A 21,646-nucleotide genomic window follows, 5' to 3' on the forward strand; every position below is an offset into this window, starting at 1 on the left:
TGAATCTGCCACTGACTTATGTAGTTATGTCTTATTGTAGGAATACATTTTTATAGATCGTAATATTAAATAATGAAATACAAAAACAAAATGTTGGGCACGGACGTACATAGTATGTACGTCCGTGATGTTGGGTAAAATGTTCTTATCACTGAACTATTATAATCACAATAAATCACTATAATCCTTCTGTGCTAATAGTTTTGTGATAACTGATAGCCGACAATAACATTAATCACGATTGTCTATATTTTGTTATTTGCTAACGCGAGTTTAATTTTTTATTTAGTCAGTTAGTCTTTATGTTATACGAATTCTTTTTTTTATAATTTGATTCGTCTATAAATTTAAGTCTTTAAAAACATCGATACTTGAACAGTTAAACACAATTATCACGAACTTCCTTGTATTTAGAAATGGCTGGGTGTTCTAACTGGGACATCCAAAATGTCGATTCTGACAATATACAAACCAATTTTCAGGTATTATTTTCCATTAAAGTGCCATTTAAATAAAGTTTAATACCATTTTTTATGCTTACGATGTAGAGATCATCTTGTTGTTATGTGTGTAATGGTTATTATGGATCATGTTTTGACGAACAAATTTGTCAAACATGTCATTTGTTTCTTTTTTCTGAAGAGCTCACACAAGCTGTCCAAGAAGATGTCCATAACACAATGGTAATAAAGTCAGTTTAGTACAATAATATTATTCATTTATGAGATATACAAATTAAATGTGTATGGAAGGTAACAAATAAAATATATTAATTTTAGACTTTAACTATTGTCGTGCAATGTGTATTACTTGTACGGTAAATGGGTGTTTTGTTCCATCAATTTGAGTATGTTACTGTTTCGTGCCCAAAATATGTTATTTATATGTAATATTATAATGGCATGTCGACATTTGGTTTTAACTATTTTTAGATATTGTAAATCATAAATACCATAGGGTATACAATTATAAATCTGATAGTGAATATTAATGTTTCACTTTTATCTGTAATAAATACATTATACGAAACACAATAATACAGTAGAGCTTGTAATTCAACATATATTATATGGGACCGGAGAATTGATCAATCGAAGTTAAACTGCTAAAATGTGATATAATGTTGTGTAGTTATTAGACGTATACAACAAATGCGGGTATGGTATGCTCTTGAAACAAATCTAAATAAAATCTTATTGGCTTGATACTTGAAATAAATTTGCTAGGTCGTTGGATTACAATGAGCTGTAATCATCAAAATAATTTATTTTTTATAACATCAAATCCGAACGAAATAGAGTACTTCTATTTGCTTCAAAAAAATAGTAAACATATATTCTATTGATGGAATATTTGCTACATGTCCAAAAAACTTCTTCTAAATATATACTATACATACCACTATGGTCACTAAAAGTATTCCATTAGTATATGCTTTATAGTTAATAGTTGTACATAACTATTAATTATACAATTTTTATTTATTATTATTTTGCCATTAAACATACTTATCTATAAATATTATAATATTTTTAATATTAACTAAAATATTGTAATATTGTATAATGTGCTTTTAATGACTTAAAATAAAAAATTAAGAAGGAAACAGTACATCTAATGTTGATGAAAATACTTAAATTCTACTTGTACATAATCTAAAACACCAGTGCAACTATGAATTTTTAATTATAAGGTGAATGGAGTTAGCAATATAATATTTTAAATAATATATAAACTTTTTAAAATAATTAAATTTAATACTTATCAATTGACGATCTGTTTATAAGAAAAAAAATTTATCCTAGAAGTAACAGAAGTAGCCTAAAAATGTTTAACTTTTTGTTAATACATACTTCTTAATGGATATTAGAAGTGACTTATGTATATAGTCAAGTCTGAAGCAAACTATTATAAATGACTTTTTACTCCTTTAAGTATTTCCATGAAACGGTAGCTAATAAGTAATATGTAAGACCGAGTGCAAATTATTACTTGAAATTGGACCAAGTACTTGATGTGTTCTAAATTAGGTCCATGGTATATTCATAAAATCATATTAATATTTTTTTTCATAGTAATTGTTTTAATATTATGTATTTTATGCATTGCTTAAAAAATGTAATTATGTTTTCAAAAGCACATTATTTTATAACACGACTTAACAAGAGGATGTCCATGCACCATTTGTCATCTCTCTCACCTACGCGTAACATAGCAAATCTATGTTTAGCAGAACCAACCCTGTGTTATTACTTTTAATATTAAAGTGAATTTACTATTATCAAACTTTAATTTAAGAATATTACCTACATGTGTTACTACATTGGATTTTATTACTATACTTTAATCTAAAACTAAAATATAATAAAATAACCAACGCTGTGACACTGATAATGTTCTTAACTTAAAGTTTGATAATAGAATTCACTATAATGCCAAAAGTAACAACATGGTTGATTCTGTTGAATGTAAATTTACTATGTTACGTGTGGATCAAAGAGGAAAGAGAAAACAAAGGTTGTAGGTTTGGGTATGAGAAAATATGAGAAAATTAGTGCACTGATTTCCTCATACGTTGTTATCTTATTATTTTTAGTTACATTTTGTCAAAATTGTTTTTATAATAAATATGTGATTGAATATTAAGGGAGTTGAGGATGGTGATAGTGGAAATGATGAACCAGCAGATATATTTTATAATGGCTTTCAACGACCTGTTCAAGATGTACCACTTGACGCAGGTGAACAAGCAGCTCCATCACAAGATCTTGCGCGGCGACTTCAGTTACTATCAGAATCATCAGCTCTGCATTCTCAACCCTTTGATGATGATAGTGATTATTTCCAAGAACTTCCTCCAGAAGGTATATTTTTTATAGTCTATATCAGTGGTTCTCAATCTTTGTAGGACTGCGACCCAAATATATCCCCAAAAATCTACTGCGACCCTCATAGTTTATTTACAAAATTAAAAATGAATTCTAAAAACAAAATTTGATTATTATTATTATAACTTATTACTTAATTAATTCATAAATTATAATGAATATGATGAATAAATTTTTTAGTATCTATATAATTCAAAAAACTTCTCACGACCCACCAAGAATTGACTCACGATCCACAGTTTGAGAAACGCTGGTCTATATCCATATTATGATATTTATTTATATAATAATGCTGAAACATTTTTAATTTTTGACAGTGTTATTGACTGTATTTTCGTATTTGGATGACTTCAGTTTGTGGTGTGTAAGTAAGGTATGTACACGTTGGAACCAATTATTACGTTCACATATCCCACAAACATGGCGTAGGTTTGTAGTTAATTGTTGGCCTCTTTACCAGCCATTAAAACCTGTTGATGATTGGCTTTCAGTTAGTTCAGCTCTGTGAGTATGGCACTTTGTTATGTAGATAAAAGAAAAATTAAAAATAGATTATCTTTAATAAATATTTATTTGTTTCATCTGTTAGATTTAGCAGTTCATCATGCTTATTGTGTATACGTCGAATGTATTATCGTCCACATGCTGAATGTCAAGAAAATTCATGGAGAAGAAGACGATTACGACATGAAGTTAAAAGTTAGTATTTGTAATTTCACTTTATATAAAATTAATAAATCATAAAGCTATTTTATGAATCTTAGGCTTTCGTTTAATTTTGACAGAAAAGCAAAAATATTGTAAATAAAATGTTAAAATCATACCACAATAATTATTTTAAATCAAATTTTTTTTCTAATTTATTTGGTCATAAAAAAATTGAAAATATGTGTAACAAAAAATACGTGAACTATAATAAAATTATAACACAATTTTTTTAATTATTTAATTTATTTAGTCATTCAAATCTAACTAATAATCATTTGAAATTGAACACATTCATACAATAAGTGCAATATAAAAATGTATTTCAAAGCTACACTATTTTACATACCTCTTAGAAATGCTAGAAGATCTAGTATAGGATTAAAAGTTAATGCAGTACTTTCATATGTATGAAAAACAATTTATTTATAAATATTTGATTTTATTAGCAAAACGTGTTTACATACTTTTTATGTATCAACCAGTATTAAAGTAACTAGTATACTTGTCTATGGTATAAACTGAGTCACATATATATGAGATACACTCCTATTTTGTTATGCAATTACAAACAAAAAGAATTTTCAACATAGCATGTTTTTTTTATTTTATTGTTCTCCGTATTTTATATTTTTATGTGTCAAATGAATGTCACTATTATATTTTTCTTCAGATTTAAAGACTGATCCACCTGAAGGTATCAGAGCAATATCTTTGGACAATCATTGGTGTCACTGGCAAGCCACAATTTTAGGACCAGCTGGTAGTCCTTTTGAAGGAGGGAAATTTTTTCTGTATATTCAAATACCTTATGGGTAAGTTGAGGTAATCTTATTAAAATAATATTCAAAATTACTAGTAATTTTAATTGTTATTTTTATTAGCTATCCAATGACTCCTCCAGTGGTTAGATTTGTGACTAAAATATTTCATCCTAATATTTCTCGTCATGGAGATATTGGATTAGATTCACTCCATTATAATTGGAGCTTAGCATTGACCATTGCTAAAGTATTGATTTCCATACAGTCGCTGCTAACTGATCCATTTTGTGATGTATGCATGGAACCTGACATTGCACGGCTCTACAAAAATGATCGGCAGACATACAATACTATTGCACGATATTGGACTCATCGATTTGCTATGAACGATATATTAACCTGGACTAATTAAGTAATTTATTTTTCATTATTTTATTTCCCTCTTATCACATACAGAGATCTGGTTGCCAATTACCTTAGTAACATTTTGAACATAGCTTGTAAAGCAGTGTTAAACAAAGTTATACTCAACTTTAAGAAGGATAAATATCAGTAAAGCTATGTAATATGTTTAACCGAGTGAAAAATATATTCTTTTTTTTTTGATAAACATTAGATTTGAGTTTGTAATAATTTTTATTTATAGCCCAATTTATATGTCTAAACTAATGTATTATAAAGTATAATAATGTTAAAATGTAAAATAAAATAGTTTTAAAGATATTAATACGACCACTAAATTATATTAGAAGTCAAAATGGAAGTTGAACAACATCTCAACTTATGTAATGTATGAAAAACACAAAATGTACTTATTTTTGTCATGATATATTTTAATTTTTAATAAATATTTTGTACAAACAATATCGTTATGCAAATTTATTGTGAGCGATAGTAAAAAGTAATTGTATGTAAGTTTCTCCTCCTAAACTCATCTCTTTAATGTTAGGTAGATTATTTCTATTGTCAAAATAATATTGATAAATGATAATATTATATGTCATTCATAAAATGTAAATCCAACAGGTCAGTGTTTACAAACATCTTGATCGCACAATTAATTGTTTCCTTTCTCTAGGCATTCTAAGTATGCCCAGAATGAGAAATCGCATCTGTGACTGGGTATTTAAAATTTATAACTGAGATAAAATAGTAAAATAGTTTTCATAAATTAACTCTAGATTCAAAGTACAATTGCGAAATTATATACAACAATAGTATATAAATGTATATTGCTAGCTGCTACAATTACTACGATCTGAAATATAATGATGACAAAGATACAAGTGAAGAAAAAAATTGTTCTCAATAATATATTTTTCACAATCACTATTGCCACTAATAAAAATTACGTAATTAATTTTTTATGTGAACAGCACAAAATTCAAAATAAACATTCATACTATACTATAAATAAAATATTCAAAGAATAATATATTTTGTAGTTATATTAATATTTAATATTTAACTTCTATTTGACTCATGACATACATCAGTTTTTAAAATATTTTATAATATGTAGACACACAGTATTAACTGTAAAAGGGTTAAGTGGTTAAGTTATATGAAAAAAAACAAACAAATTAGCGGTTTTTATGTTTACGTTACTATAATTAAGTAGAAAAAATATTTAATTTTACATGTTTCAAAAGCCTATAATGTAATATGTTTAAGGCATAAAACAAAATTAACAATAGTTTACAAATAATGTACATGACAAAATAAACAAAAAAATTAAACAATACAACAAATGGAATAAAAATATTTAACAATATTTACTTTACTATAGTTAAAATTGTTTTGTATGTAGTTTACATTTTCTATAATCACATATTTATTTTCTTGTCTAAATATGAAGTAGTTGGTGAATAACAGATAATATAACTTAATAAATTATTCTTAAATACGTTGAAAGCTAGAGAAGTTGAACATAAAGAATAAATAAATTTAAAAATGGTATATAGAAACAATAACTTTAATATGAAACGTATGTTTGCATATGTTTTCCTTTGAACAGGATAAACAGTTATTTATGATTATTTGAATATGATATTCATGGAAATCAATACTTCTTTGTAATCTTTTAGTGCTTTGATAATTGATAGGCAAAAACCCTTGGAAAGTGGTAATAATGGATATCCAGGAACAAGTTTTTCATCTAAAAATTAAATGACCAAAAAAAAAACAATAGTATTATAATTTAAATGTACTAAATGTACTAAATAATAAATACTATTATTTGGTGTAAACTGAATCGATTATAATATATGATGAACTAATAATTGTTAAATTAATAGTTATTAGTTATTACCTTCAGTTAATTCTTTTTCAGACATTTTAATCCAATTTTCAATTGTATTGATTAACCTAAAATATTGATAAATATGACATACTACAATTAAAATCATTCTATTACATAGTTAAAATATACAAAAAACATACTTTGGACCATGTGTTTTTACATGTTCCAGTATTTCTTCTTTAAAATACCCTGCATTTTTAACGTCTCTGAATAAAAAATTTAAAAAAAACATTAAAATTAATAATAGTTATTATGATGAGGTAAAAATAATGGGGTAGGGCCTTTTAAAAATCTCAAGTAACTGGTAAATTTAATATTGGAGTGTTTTTCAATTTTCCATGCACTTACTGCATAGTGGTAAATGATATGTACTTTGTAATAAATGGTAAATCATTTTTAATTTGTTATTTTTTTTCTGAGTGTCAACCATTTGAAAAACTTATTATATTCAACATTGTCTTAGACTTTCAAACTGTTATTGCTAAACCAAGAATATTGCGCGCAAAACTGCAAAATTGAAAGTATTATACATTTCCTAAAGCAGCCTTTATGTTATAATATTATGTTCATTCAATATATCCCAATACATATAAATTATTTAAAATATTATTCAACATATCAGTCTATTTTGGCTCATAACATTTTCATGTAATAAGGAAAAACTGACTTATATAATATAATTTACCTATATAAACTTTTTATTTTTCCTAGTTTAAAAAGTTTGTAGAACCATCAATGAGCCAACATACTGTTGGCATTTGTGTTTAAAGTCAAGAAAAATTGATAAACCTATTTTTATAAATGTCAGTTTTTTTAAATATGCGACAATAAAAATAATATTTATTGAAATTAAGAATATTTGTTATCAATTTTTTTTATCACCTTCTTAAAAAAAATTCTGAAAACGCTGCCACTGTGAAAAATTATAATTGAAATTTCTGAATGTATAGAATATAAGGGGTCACCAAATGATATTTTTGAAGAGCTACATTAAGAACCTGGAATTTGTTTGTGGGCCATCAAAACTGCAGATATTGATTATTAAGCTAATTAATTAATTTTTATTAAGAAGCCAAACTAAAAATATTGTGAAATTTTTGAAGGGCCACATCAGGAATCTGGAAATTGTTTGCGGAATATCAAAATTGCAGATGTTGTGATAAATTATAACACTAGAACATGTATTAACGGTTTTTACTTTTTTTTCTCATCTGCAAGCCGGATAAAATTTGTGTGCGGGCCACCATTTAGTGACTCCTGGTATATACTTTAATAGCATACATAAATCTAATAAAATTAGTTTCTTATTATACAACTTGAATAATCCTGAAATGGAAATCTCCAATAAAAAAAAAACTATTTCCAATAAAATTAATTCAATGCAGTGGGGCTAGTTATAGTCAAATTTGAATGCAGTAGTCAAAGGGTTAACAATTCTGTTTTGTTTTAACTTACAAATTATTCATCTTTAACATGTTCGTCATTGACTGAACTACTTTTATCAGAGCCATTTCGTTGTAAACACGAGAGTTTTCTTTTGCAAGCTTTTGACCTCGCTGGGAATCAAATCCAGCTTCATTATAATATGGTTCACTGACCAATATAAGTCCTGAAACAATTATAAAATATTAATATTGGAGTAAGTATAAAAATACATTATTACCACCTTGTATTGATACTAGAAGCTGTAATAAATTTGAATCATTAGGTGACCATAATTCAACACCATGACCAGACCAAGTACCCAAAAGACTAAGGCATACTTTTCCATCTTCGTATAAATTTGGATTCAACCGGTCGTCACAATAACTATAATAATGACAGAGTGGAGGTTGGATTGGATATGTAGGTGGAATTTTGACATCAAATAGAAACAAACCACCAGCATATGGAGTTTTTTCTGGTCCTCTAATCATTATAGAAAACAAATCCTAAAATAATAAATAATTAAGGTATTTTATCAACTTCTTCTAATTATTATTCAAATAATAATACTTTAATATTGCTAAATAAAAAAACTAATTTTATTTTATTTTCATAAAAGTAAAATATTATTAATTACCACACGATTTTCAAAAGTTTTCACCCAAATTCCTGCTGGTAAACTTTTTTGAAGTATTTGGATGTCTTTGGCAATAACTTTTGGTAACGATGGATTTAAATTATCTTTATCATTGATATATTTGTGTGAATTATCCATAAGTGTTTCTACCACATCAAAAACTGTAAAATAGAATAGATAAAATTAAAAACCATTTCATTTTTTTGACTCCAGATTTTAATATATAAACTTTCATAAAATGCCTACAGCCATACAGACGTGTATTGTATGAGTGACTACGAAATGCACACCTTTCAGTACACATTGGTTAAGTTAGAAAGTGCTACTAAAATGGGAAACGCAACATCATTGGGTGGCGCAAATAAACTTAAACGCGCAGGTATAGTACATTTGCGTGTGAAACATGCTTAAGAGGACACCAAACACGCATGTATTGTCTCTGCTTAACACACATACATTTAAGGCTATTTTATCCTAATTAAAAGAATATTAACTGTAGGGACTACCGCTATTGCTTATATTATTATCATTTTCTATACACAATGAAATGTTCAAAATATTTAGACTAATTTTAAACTTTTCATACCGTGAATATAGTTTCATATAATTCAGCAGTTAAATCTATATTCAATTTATTTGGAAAAAATAGTTCAAACTACCGGATTAAGAAATTACTAATAAAAGTTATAAATCAATTATTAGCCTTAGAAATATTTGATCTCTTAAACTTATAATTGTTTTTATGTATACAACGGCGAATGGTTTTATACAATTTTACATACTTATAATGCTGTTTACTCAAAACTTTATTTAAAGCAGTTAAACTATTTTTTTTCATACAATTATTTTTATTATTTACTAAAATTGATTTGAATTTTAATGTGAAATAATTGGTTGTGGGAAATATATGATGTGAACATTCTGTTATCTATATATATATATATAAGAATCTATCTTGATTTTGGAGACGAAGGAAACCAGTTTGTTTGTTTATGTATTATTGTTATTATTATTATTATTATTATTATTATCATTATTAATTATTTATTTATTTGTTAGCACTTGCATTTTTCCATTTGAAATATATATTATTCATTGAACAAATAATTTATTGTTACATTTTTTTCTACCTTATCTCTATTCTATAATAAAAAGAATAAAATTTACCAATCCAGTGGTTGAAATCAAAATGTAGGGTATATAATTTTCAGAAATTAGTAATAACAATAACTACAATATGTAATTATATTATATTATTTGTATAGCCAAAAAATAGTCTTATGTTTTTAAACTAAATTATAAAAAAATAATTTCTTCCGGAGGAATGTCGGGCAGCTAGTATAATATAAATCTAATGTAAATTGAGAAGTGATTTTCTTCTTTGATTCACAATGTTAGCAATTTTTCATGAAAAATAAAAAAATGTTTTAAGATTTTAATTTATATGTAGCTCATAAAAATGTAGGTATTTATAGTCTGTACAAACCTCCAGCTTCTTCAGGTTTGGTTATACTTTGGTTATATTCTGGTTTGGTTACTTCGTATACTGGTTCTGTATCCAATGTAATAAAACGACATTCGGCAGGATGTGGTTCAATTACTGGAAGTACAGATGCTGGCTCAGTAACATCCATTATTTCAAGACTAAAGTCATCGCTTTCATCTTTTGTATCACAATGTTTTATTATTCCATACTTAGAACGATATGACTCATCGAAAGCAACATTAACTTTCCTTATGAACTCTGCCACAAACTGTTTTAATTTAGTTACACTGTCCTATAAATAAATAAGTAATTAGTGCCGGGTCGCTTTAAAAATTGTTTAATTTATTTAATGCTTCAATGAAATTTAATGGACCAATTATAGACCACTAAATCATGTTTAAGGAGCCAATTATAGCTAGAATATTCATGGACTGTTCATTAAATGTTTAGTGATGTTTCATGCAACTCGGCATAAATCAATTCAATATAAAATACTAAATAGTATGAACTTAAATTGTGTTTCAATTATTTACTTTAATTAAAATCTCATATGACAGTTCTTCTTCTTCAACTAATTCTCTTTCTTCTCTCTCTTTAATATCTGTAAAAATATACATTTGACTATAAAATAAACACAGATCATTTAATATTAAGAATGGAGTCATTATTGATCACATTATGTAAATATGCAACTTTTAATCATCTGACTTATCATTACAGAATAGTTAGGTATATACAATACACAAACTATCTATTAATTACTTTGAAATAATTTAATTCTATGACAAAATTACTTGTGCACGCCTGTACAGTAATAGTGCTATCAATTTAGTTCTGTTAGCTAAATATGGCTCCATCTATATAGAGTCCACACTAAACAAACTAGCGGTTGGTGACTCCATCCAACGCGAGGCGTTTTACAGCTGGTACTACAAATTTATTTGACGCGCTTTACCTACACACCCATAGGAATGCATTATTTGTGTGTGAAGTTACCTAAAATATACCCTTTTGATTGCTAGTGTTGGCTGAGGGCGGAGTCAACACCGCCAGTCCGTTTGGCATGGACTGTAAGATCATACACAAATATAATATAAATCATATGATCTATGAAATTAAAAACAATAAAATATAATACCTATTCTTGAGATTATTTTGTCTATTAATTTTGAGATATTATCGATGAGATCCTTGTACCATGTTTCTATTTCTTTTTCTTTTTCTTTACATTCTGAAGTTGGCAAAAACGAACTAACGTTAAATCCTAACCTATGTATCAGTATATCATTTTTATACTTAAAATAAATTTAAAATCATTTAAATTTAATCGACAAATTACCTATATTGTTCCAAAACTTTTTTTAATTTAAGAACTTTATCCATGTCACAATTTTGTTTAACAGCATCTAGAAATAAATTTATACTCAAAGCATTTTGCTCTAGTAATTGGACAAAATAGTCTTGCAAATTTCCGTTCTTCGTGTACTTGGTCACAGCTTTTACTATATTATAACATATACAAATAAAATATGAAAACAAAATAACATGAAAAAATATAGTATTAAGAATATATATTTTGAGTAAGACACTTACAATTAAACTCTGTGTTTAAATTATTTTATGCAATAAGATTGTAATGTTTTCATGGTTATTTAGGACATTTTAACATAGCTAAATACAAGTTTAACTTACTTAGATGATCCAGGACTGGTTATAGACATCCAATCTTCAGATAAGTCATCTTCAACAGCAAGAGGTGCATCATCATCTTCATCCTCATATTCTTCATCTTGAAAACTGAAGCCATCATCATTTAGTTTGACTACAAATAATTCTTGTGGCCAACATTCGGTTTTTTCACCATTAACCCACATCACTAAGATCTAAGCAATTGAAACAGTACATAAATCATAATGTTAACAATTTACACAAATATATTATTATTTAATGAATTGTATAAAAAAATTACCCTGCCATCAGGCCCTGCACTTAATACTTGTCCAGCAGTTAAGGTATTTAAATCAGGGTTTGTATCAGGATTAATATGTATAATGAGACAACCAGATTTAAAATGGAAATCCGGATGATCACGTAAGTCATATACACTAAAATAAGTCTTTTCAATAGGGTTTGGCCTAAAAATCAGTTATATTAGATTCAGTAATGGTTTTAAGAAATATTAACACAGTTAATTCATACAATGATGGATTTTCAGGATAAACTTTAAACCATTGTATATGAGCAGTGCGTTCTGCATGGTCCACAGATTCTACAACACCATAAACATCAGATGCAGGACTTTTTTCAGTAACAAAATCGCCAGGAAAAAACTCAAGGTCATCAAGAGTTTGTACTGGGTAGAGATCAGTGGAAGAAACTCCCGTTTCTTTAGTACCATCCTACAAAAAAAATAGGTTTGATATAAAGTAAAATATACTGGATATTATATTATATAAATATTAAATAAACTAAGCATTTTAAATTATTCTAATTCCTCCTATATGACCTTTAATAATGTTCTGCAGTTTATTTTCCATATGTTGTGCTCTAGGCAGAATCCTACTTCTTACATTATATTCTGTGTTTTTGTGATAAGTCACTAATGATTTGGTATGATTAAGGCTCTGCCAAACAGAACGCACGTTAAAGGGGTAAATGGCTCGTCGGCGCAGTACTTTCACACGCGTGAATAACGCCGCATTGTAAAAATTACAAAATCAAGCGACGTGAAAATAATGTGTTTTCTGTTTGACAGAGCCTTTATAGTTGGGAATCTCCAAGTTAGGATCATGCAAACCAAAAACTGTATTTGGTCAATCCTTAGTATATTCTTATTTAGATTTTAGAGTATAAAAATGCATTCAATTACATACCTGCCATACAACATCTACCATAGATTTTGTGTAGCAAATCTCAACTACAACTTTGGAATTTGGTTTGGTTTTTACTTTAGGTATATTGAATTGTTTACTTTTTTTAATTAATGATTTCCACATACGGTTCCTCTTTAGTCTGTTTGATTTTAATGTATGTACACAACTATTGCCTAAAGAAAATATAAGCAATTTGTAAAATACATTACACAGAATGGTTTTTTTTTCACATGAACACCTTATTTTTACTATTTATTCAAACAAAATATAATTGTTAATTTATGTGTTCTTAAAAGACCATACTTTCAAATACAAAGACTATTTTATAATATTTAAGGATTTTTCAATAGTGATATTTTTCTTAACCTAACTGCTTTTTACTAAATTTTAACATACCAACATTTAAGCATTCTAACATTTTTAAACTAAAAAAATAGAAATGTTGACATGAAAAAAAAAATTGTCCAATCACATGACAGATTTAAATTGTCCCAAAACACAAAAATTAAAAAAAAAAATAAGGTTGGCAAGTGGGTGTTGCTTTGCTATACAAGTGGACCACTGTAATGGATGGTGTTAAATTTGATTGAAAAATGATTCTGAGCGAAGACGGTCAGTCAGCCTATGATATTACTAAGTATATTTCATGATATTATTGTGAATAAAGAAAATTATGCATAACCTATTTACGTGGAACCTTGTTTTAAATTTTCAATCATTAACTATAAAAGTTGAACATGTTATAGATTTTTAACTACAAAATGAATATTAAATTTTAAATTTGATAAATATTGTCAAAATTCGAACTCTAAATGCTTATAAAAAAATTACATAGCATTTAAAGTTCAACTTTAAATGCTATGTATTTTTAATATTTTTCAACTGCTATAGTAACAATATATCAGGAGCCTTGTATTAAATTTTCTCACTTTTAATCCAATAGATAACATTTTATTCACAAATATAGAAAAAAAACTAAAAAAATTTAAAACTGACAATGTCTGTAAATAGCTCAAAAAGAGTCAAAATATTTTGAAAATTGTATGGTGTATAGAAAATGAAAATATAAACATTCAGTGACATTTTCATGTATCTACAATTAGTCATTTTTGAATAACAACAAAATAACAAAACCGCTACATGAGAAATCGAGTGAATATCCAATATTGTAAAAATATGAACTTCAAACGCTCATTTAAAATTTAATTTGATTTGCTTGTAGATTTTTTTTCACTAAAGGAATTATGAGGAATTTGTATTACATTTTCAAATCTTAGATTTAAATGAAAAAAAATGTTAGTGTATTATAAACTCAAAATTATTTGCACATTTTTGTGAATTTTATGTATTTTGTCAATATTTGAACTTTAAATGCTCAAAAAAAATTGTGACTGGTGTTTTTTATTTTTCTCCTGTTTTTGAAACAATATATTAGGAGCCTTACAAGCATACTTGAGAAAACATCACTATTTAGAAAAATATAATATTTTTATTATTTTACCGGTTGTGCTTGTAGATGGTCTAGATTCACATTTTTTGGCTAGTAATGCAAGTTTATATTCCTTATTTAATATTCTTTCATTTCTTTGTGTTGAGACAGCTAAAACGTTTCTACTAGATCCATTTTGTGTACCTATAAAACAATATTCAATAGCATATTAATATTTCTGATATTTATCTATATTATATTACATAATAAGGTTGATTTAGAAAAAATATAATTCATTGGTTAGTTAATACATTTTAATTGGTATATAATTCTAATAGTTAATTATTATTGTTATTATCATATGGTATTTAAAAAGCATTAAAACTCAATAAAATATAATATAATTAGTCAAAAATTATGATACGCATTAACATCATTTTTCCTTGAATGCTTGATATGATGCTTTCCAAGATACTAACAGTGGGGAACTGAACTTAAATTTTAAATTAAGCATTTTCATAATTAAGTACTAACCACTACCACCATCCCCCCATTTTTTACTTATAACAAAGTTTTGATATGAATAAAATGTGGCAGAAAGAGCCAAGAGGTCCCTTAGCATGTAAATCTGTGCTACAGTTCCAGAGTAGCACCACCCCTTTTGAAAAATTGAGCCTTTCAGCCAGCCACACATACTATGCCAACAACAATATGCATTTCTTGCATTTTTCAAGGGTTTTGACGTTTAAGAGCGTCATTGATTCTTTTAGGTTATTTTTACAGTTTTTTACATTTCTAGTAATCTTAAAAAAATAAAAAATAAAATTTATAAATACACAATGTTATAATGTACTAAAATAACATAACTTATATGGTAATCAGGTTTTTAAATGAATGTATTTTTAGGCAGAGAAATTGATAAAAAGTATAGATAAAAGTTGCATTAGTTGAGATTTTTTAATTAAATTGATTTTTTTTTAAAAAAATATTTTGGCAAAGTAATGAGAAAATTAAAATATTATATAATTATTTTTAACGATGGCTGATGTTATAACATGCACCATTTTATTATTGAATGTTGAAAAAAAACATGAGGGAGATACCCCCCCCCCCCCCCCATTAGTTTGATCTTATTTTCTGTACGACTGACGTTCCATATAACCAGAAATTGCTTAAATATCTTATCAAATGTAAACTAAAAACTGTCATTAAAAATAAACATTGTTATTACATACATTTAATGTACCATATATACATACTTAATAAGTCATCTATATTTATAGGATCCAACTCAATAGGATGTGAGCTCTTTGATGGTTTTTTGGTACCTAAAAGTTTATTGTGGTGCTTATCTTTATTAGTTTTACTGTGAATTGAACCGGGTCCATTATTAAATGTTTCTGTACATTTAGATCGCCACTGTTTCATTGTCATCAAATTATCGGTATCTTTAATTGTATACCAATGTGTGTCTCCCACTTGAATTGAACACGACTCAAATAGATCAATAGTTTTGAGTCTAAAAATATAAAAACAGTTAAAACTATTCCATAATAAAATAAATAATATCAAACTATTTATTTGTATTTAATACCATGTTATGTACATTAACTTTTTAAAAGGGTGAAGGGTATATATACAATAACTTGGTATTTATCATGTTCGTATTTAACAAGTACCTAAACCATTAATATTCATTTTTCTTTAGTATTTACTTTTTCAAATTATCACCAGTAAATAATCTTTCTGGCCAATATTCTTCACGCGGCTTTGTTCTACTTGATGTTTGACAGTACCATTCAACTTCAACCGATGATACAACAACATCTTGAACATAAACTTTGACCCACTAAAAATATGTATCGTATATATAGTATAATGGGAACATCAAACTCATTTATATAATTACTTTATTTAATTACCTTGGCCCCAACTTTATAGCTGAAACTCTTCTTATAATTGTGCCATAAACATTTCATTAAGTTACTGATAGTTAAAAATGTTGCACCATCTAAGGAATCTAGACACATTTTTAATTTTTGCCCATGATAAAATACATTGTCATCAATGGAAAAACTCTACAATTTTAAAACATAATAATTAAAAGAAATTTGTTAAGCTATTTTATAAATGGTAATAAATAAGGTTTAGCTTTAAAGCACAATAACAAAAAAAGCATAGTATTGTTTGAAAAAGCAAAAAAAGTATGACCAACAATTAACTTAAACTAGGTATAAAACTAAATACAAAATAAAAAATTTAATTTAAATTAAAAAAAGTTTACTACCATTTATTTCCCTAGATATTTGCAACAAAAACAATAATAATCGAATAACCATTTAGTCCATATTACAGGTGTTAACATTTCTTATTAACTAAATTGACATATTTTTATTACTATAGAATAATAATCATATTAAAATGCCACAGCTGGAATATTTGCAAGCAAGCGATAGAAAAGCAAAACAGTATTAACATAGAAAAAAATCAAAAAATCAATTGGTTTATTTGGAATTAGAATCACATGAACCAAATGTATGGTTAAAAATTAGATTTCTATCTCATATATGAAAAAAGAAGCATAATATGCTTTAAAATCAGAGCCCTAGTAATAAATAATACAAGTAATAATTAATAAACAATAAAAAGGAAATGTACAAAAAAATATTTTTATTTAGAATATTCTGCAAATTCATATTTTTCTATATTATAATAATTAATATAAAAGTTGACTTACATCACTTGTAGATAGACTTATGAAGTCTCGTCTATATGGATCCTCTAATGTAAAAATAGATCCATCTTGTGTAACAAATGTAACTTTACATTTGACATCATAAACTCCACCAACCCAGGATTCATAAAAAACAGAGGAATCAATTGCAAAGGGCTATAAATAAAATTTAATAATCAACAAATTATACTTCTAAAATTTTGTAGTAATAAATTGACTAAAAACTGTTATTATGAATCGAAATATCATTTGATAACAATAAAAAGAAAATTCAATTTCCATTTTCTACAATATATAAGATATGCATCATACATGCTTTATAACACTTGAATTTACACTAATAGAATACATATTATAAATTTATTATAGAAAATATCTGAAAGATATACAAAATAATAACATAGATAAATGAGACAGTTGGACAATTTAAGGAACACAAGAGCTAATTTTATTATGATATATATCTGATCACATTATTAAGCCATTGATTAACTTATGTAATAGTAATAATATTGTATGTTTCAAATTAATATAAATACAGGGCAAGTATGGAAAAGGGTATTGCATTGAGTAGTGAAGATTATTTAAGTTGCAAATTAATTCATAATTTGTTTCTGAATGACAATTACAAAAATAATAATCACTCAAATAGAGCTTACACCTATGCTATGAAAGAAGATTGAGTCTTAAGCCAGGTTCCCACAACTCATATACTTGACGGATATTGCTATTTGGCGATCCTCTTCATCTACTGAATAATACTTTTGTACGAATAATCAGTACTTGGCATTTATTATTTGCCAGATTTTTAACGGATTGTTGGTAAATTGACATGAGTCAAAGCAATATATTACACAAATAGTGGTAATGTATAGTTGAATATTCATGTAATTTGAAGAATTTGAGTATTCCGTATTCATAAATAATTGACAAATACACGGGTCGTGGGAACCCGGCTTTAGTATAAAACTAAAATATTATTGCTTAAAGCAAAATAATATATTGAAAATAAAAGAACTTTAATTTATTTGAGTAAATATTAGTGATGGGCAACGATATTATAATTGTGAGTATCGATAATGTTCCGATTTTTCAGATATTGAATCGCGATATCGTAAGCAATCGTAAGTCATAACGATATCATTATTGTATCAAAAATATTTTTAAATTATTTTAAATATTAACTACAAAGTACTCATCAGTTATTACTTATTGAAATGAATAATTAATATAAATATTTAATTTTAATTATTATTTATTAATTCAAAAAATTGCTTTACATTGCTAATTGAAGATAAGAAAAAAAACTTGTTACAAAAATTCCCGATATAAAATTGGATATAATATCAATATCGAAAATTTATCACGATATGGACATTGTTGCCCATCACTTAGAAATATAGTTGTCTAATATTTAAAATATTAAATATGTACATACTTTTGTGTGAGTAAAGTTTCGTGAATTGATATTTTCTATTATTTTGTTGGTATTAAGTATTTTCACTGTGGCATATATATCAATATTTTCACAATATCCAAATTGACTTGGCTTGCCTTCACTAACTCTACGTACTACATCACCAGGCATTAATGATCGATCCATTAACACAACCTAGGAAATTAAAAACAATTAAGGATCTAGTTTCAAAACATTTAAACTGTCGATATACGGGTAATATACTTTATCATCAGAGATAATTTCTTCAGCTCCATTTGGATGCCAGATCACTTTGATCTCATTATGATTCTTATATGAGCTCTTTTTTAACTCGGTTTCTGATCGCGATCTGTTCGTCGTTAAAACCAAACCATACTTTACTAGACCAGTTTTTGAAGACACCATGGCCACTTCATCTTCGTAAAAGAACTTTTCATCATCTTTCTCCATTATTTTATTGCACCTTATAATACGTAAATAAAAGCGGGTTGGGTGAAAATACCTACACCGGCTTACATCAACGCACAATGTATGTTATTGTTTTTATACAATAAAAGTTGGAAACATGCGACTTAATTATTTAAATATATAGAAATTCCTAATTGCCAATCTAAAAACAAATTTTGTTCTAAATCTAAATGATTCATATAGAAATACTGATAAACGTTATTATTATTTTTTTAAGTGATGCAATGAGTAATCATATGGTAACATTGATTTGACATTCTCAACCAATCATATCAAACTACAAGGATATTGCACATTATTTGTTGTGAACATATTTTTGGCGCTCATTTTAAAAAATTTTTTTTAGATTTTGTTTGGACCGATGAATATATTGATTTTACAATGATTTTTATTTTTTGTGTGTCATCACCTTTTAGGGCAGTAAAGATTCTTCGATTTTCTACTTCAACATTTTTCCAAGGTAGAAAATTAAGTCTAGGTAAATTGGGTAAATGGACACAATTTCACTGAATGTTCATATTTTTATTTTCTATACACGATAAAATTTTGAAAACAATTTGACTCTTTTTGAGCTGTTCACGGAAATTGTCAGTTTTCAATTTTTTTTGTTTTTTTTTTCTAGAAATATCAATAAAAATTATTTGTTGGGTAAAAAAGCATGAAAATTTAATGCAAGGCTCCTGATATATTGTTACAATTTTTTTATAAGCATTTAGAGTTCGAATTTTGACAAAATATATCAAATTTAAAATTTAATAATTATTTTTAGTTAAAAATGTATAAAATGTTCAACTTTTATAGCTAAGGATTAAAAATTTAAAACAAGGTTCCACGTAAAAAGGTTATGTATAAATTACTTTATTCACAACAATATCATCAAATATACTTAGTAATATCATAGGCTGACTGACCGTTTTCGCTTAGAATCGTTTTTCTAATACAATGATATATCATTGAATTCAAATTTAAAACAATCCATTACAGTGACCCACTTGTAACCTACTGTACAGCAGAGTGACATCCACTTACCCACCTTTTTTTTTTTTGTTAAAACTGTACCAGTTTGGATATTTAACAATTTAACGATTGATTTTGAATTTGATTCGACTAGTTCAGTTGATCAAAAATATACATCTATAATTTATTATATTTATGAAAATATTTGACAACAGGCAAAATAATAATTTCATATTAAATAATAAAATAATGAATAAATTATGAGTAAAAACAAATTAAGGAAAAACGGAAATTTTTGCTCAAAACCAGTTAGCGACAAAATCGATTTTCTTTCTTTGTAGGAACTTAAAACAAAAACCGTAGATACATGAAATTTTTACCAAATATTATGGACATTTTCCCTACATAAAGACTTTCAAAATATCTTGACTCTTTTTGAGATATTTATAAGCATGAAATATTATTAATTTTTTTAAGATGGGGTCAATAAATAATTATTTGCTCAGTTAAAACTATGAATATTTAATACGACTATAAAAGGTGTCAAAGTAACAATGTCCCTTATAAGTTGTTATTAGTTACAATTTAAAAAAGGTGGGTAAGTGGATGTCGCTCTGCTGTACAGTCGTAGGTTACAAGTGGGTCACTGTATAATGGATGGTATTAAATTTGAATTCAATGATATAATATCATTGTATAAGAAAAACGATTCTGAGCGGAGACGGTATGTCAGTCTAGGTATAAGACATAATATTATATTATAGTCTATAGTATTTAAAAAAAATTGATCTATAATAGGTACATATAATAAATTCCAAATTAATCATATCATAATATCTATTAGGTAGGTACTTATAACGCGATATACATCAACAAAAAACCGTGGTACTATCATAGATATATAATAGTATACTTTAGAAGTTTCAAGTACCCACGAATAATATTATACAATCACAACAAAATAACTAAAATAGTTATCCTAGGTTTTTAATATGTAATTTCATCCAAATTTGTACTTAAAATGACTATAAAAATAAACTGTGTAAAAGTATTTTTTAGATTTTTTGGTAACAGAATTAATTACTTACGTGGAATCTTGTTTTAAATTTTCAATTCTTAGATACAAAAATTGAACATTTTATAAATTTTTAACTACAAAATAATTATTGAATCTTAAATTTGATAAATTTTTTCAAAATTCGATCTTTAAATGCTTATAAAACAAAATTGTGCCTATGTATTTTTAATATTTTTCAACTGGTATTGTAACAATATATCAGGAGCTTTGTATTAAATTTGTACACTTTTTGGCCCAACAGATAAAACTTTATTGATATTTATAGAAAAAAAAAACTAAAAAAATTGAAAACTTACCATGTCCGTAAACAGCTCAAAAAGAGTCAAAATATTTTCAAAATTGTATGGTGTATAGGAAATGCTAATATAAACATTCAGTAAAATTTTCATGTATCTGCAGTTATTCGTTTTTGAATTACAACAAAATAAAGGAAATCGCTAGGGTACATGAAAAATCGAGTGA

At 26.4% G+C, this 21,646-nt stretch overlaps 2 protein-coding genes across 2 annotated transcripts; one reads left to right on the forward strand and one right to left on the reverse strand.

Annotated features, from left to right (window-relative positions):
• Positions 1 to 222: 222 nt before the first annotated feature.
• Positions 223 to 5,221, forward strand: LOC100159256. Its single transcript, XM_001943627.5, has 7 exons — positions 223 to 482; positions 549 to 683; positions 2,648 to 2,864; positions 3,206 to 3,392; positions 3,478 to 3,587; positions 4,267 to 4,408; positions 4,478 to 5,221. The coding sequence occupies exons 1-7, from the start codon at positions 417 to 419 to the stop codon at positions 4,767 to 4,769; spliced, it is 1,149 nt and encodes a 382-aa protein (XP_001943662.1). The 5' UTR covers positions 223 to 416; the 3' UTR covers positions 4,770 to 5,221.
• Positions 5,222 to 11,339: 6,118 nt separating this feature from the next.
• Positions 11,340 to 19,337, reverse strand: LOC100168139 ((E3-independent) E2 ubiquitin-conjugating enzyme UBE2O). The gene is made up of 13 exons (XM_029488479.1): positions 18,925 to 19,337; positions 18,682 to 18,855; positions 17,247 to 17,399; positions 16,432 to 16,587; positions 16,225 to 16,358; positions 15,769 to 16,028; positions 14,582 to 14,713; positions 13,081 to 13,253; positions 12,407 to 12,606; positions 12,177 to 12,342; positions 11,900 to 12,090; positions 11,547 to 11,709; positions 11,340 to 11,476 (listed from the first exon to the last, which is right to left on the reverse strand). Exons 1-12 carry the CDS (start codon positions 19,129 to 19,131, stop codon positions 11,604 to 11,606), a joined length of 2,052 nt encoding a protein of 683 aa, XP_029344339.1. The 5' UTR covers positions 19,132 to 19,337; the 3' UTR covers positions 11,340 to 11,476; positions 11,547 to 11,603.
• Between the last annotated feature and the right edge of the window lie 2,309 nt (positions 19,338 to 21,646).

Source organism: Acyrthosiphon pisum, chromosome A1 (genome assembly GCF_005508785.2).
Source record: "Acyrthosiphon pisum isolate AL4f chromosome A1, pea_aphid_22Mar2018_4r6ur, whole genome shotgun sequence".
In the NCBI taxonomy this organism is placed as follows: domain Eukaryota; kingdom Metazoa; phylum Arthropoda; class Insecta; order Hemiptera; family Aphididae; genus Acyrthosiphon; species Acyrthosiphon pisum.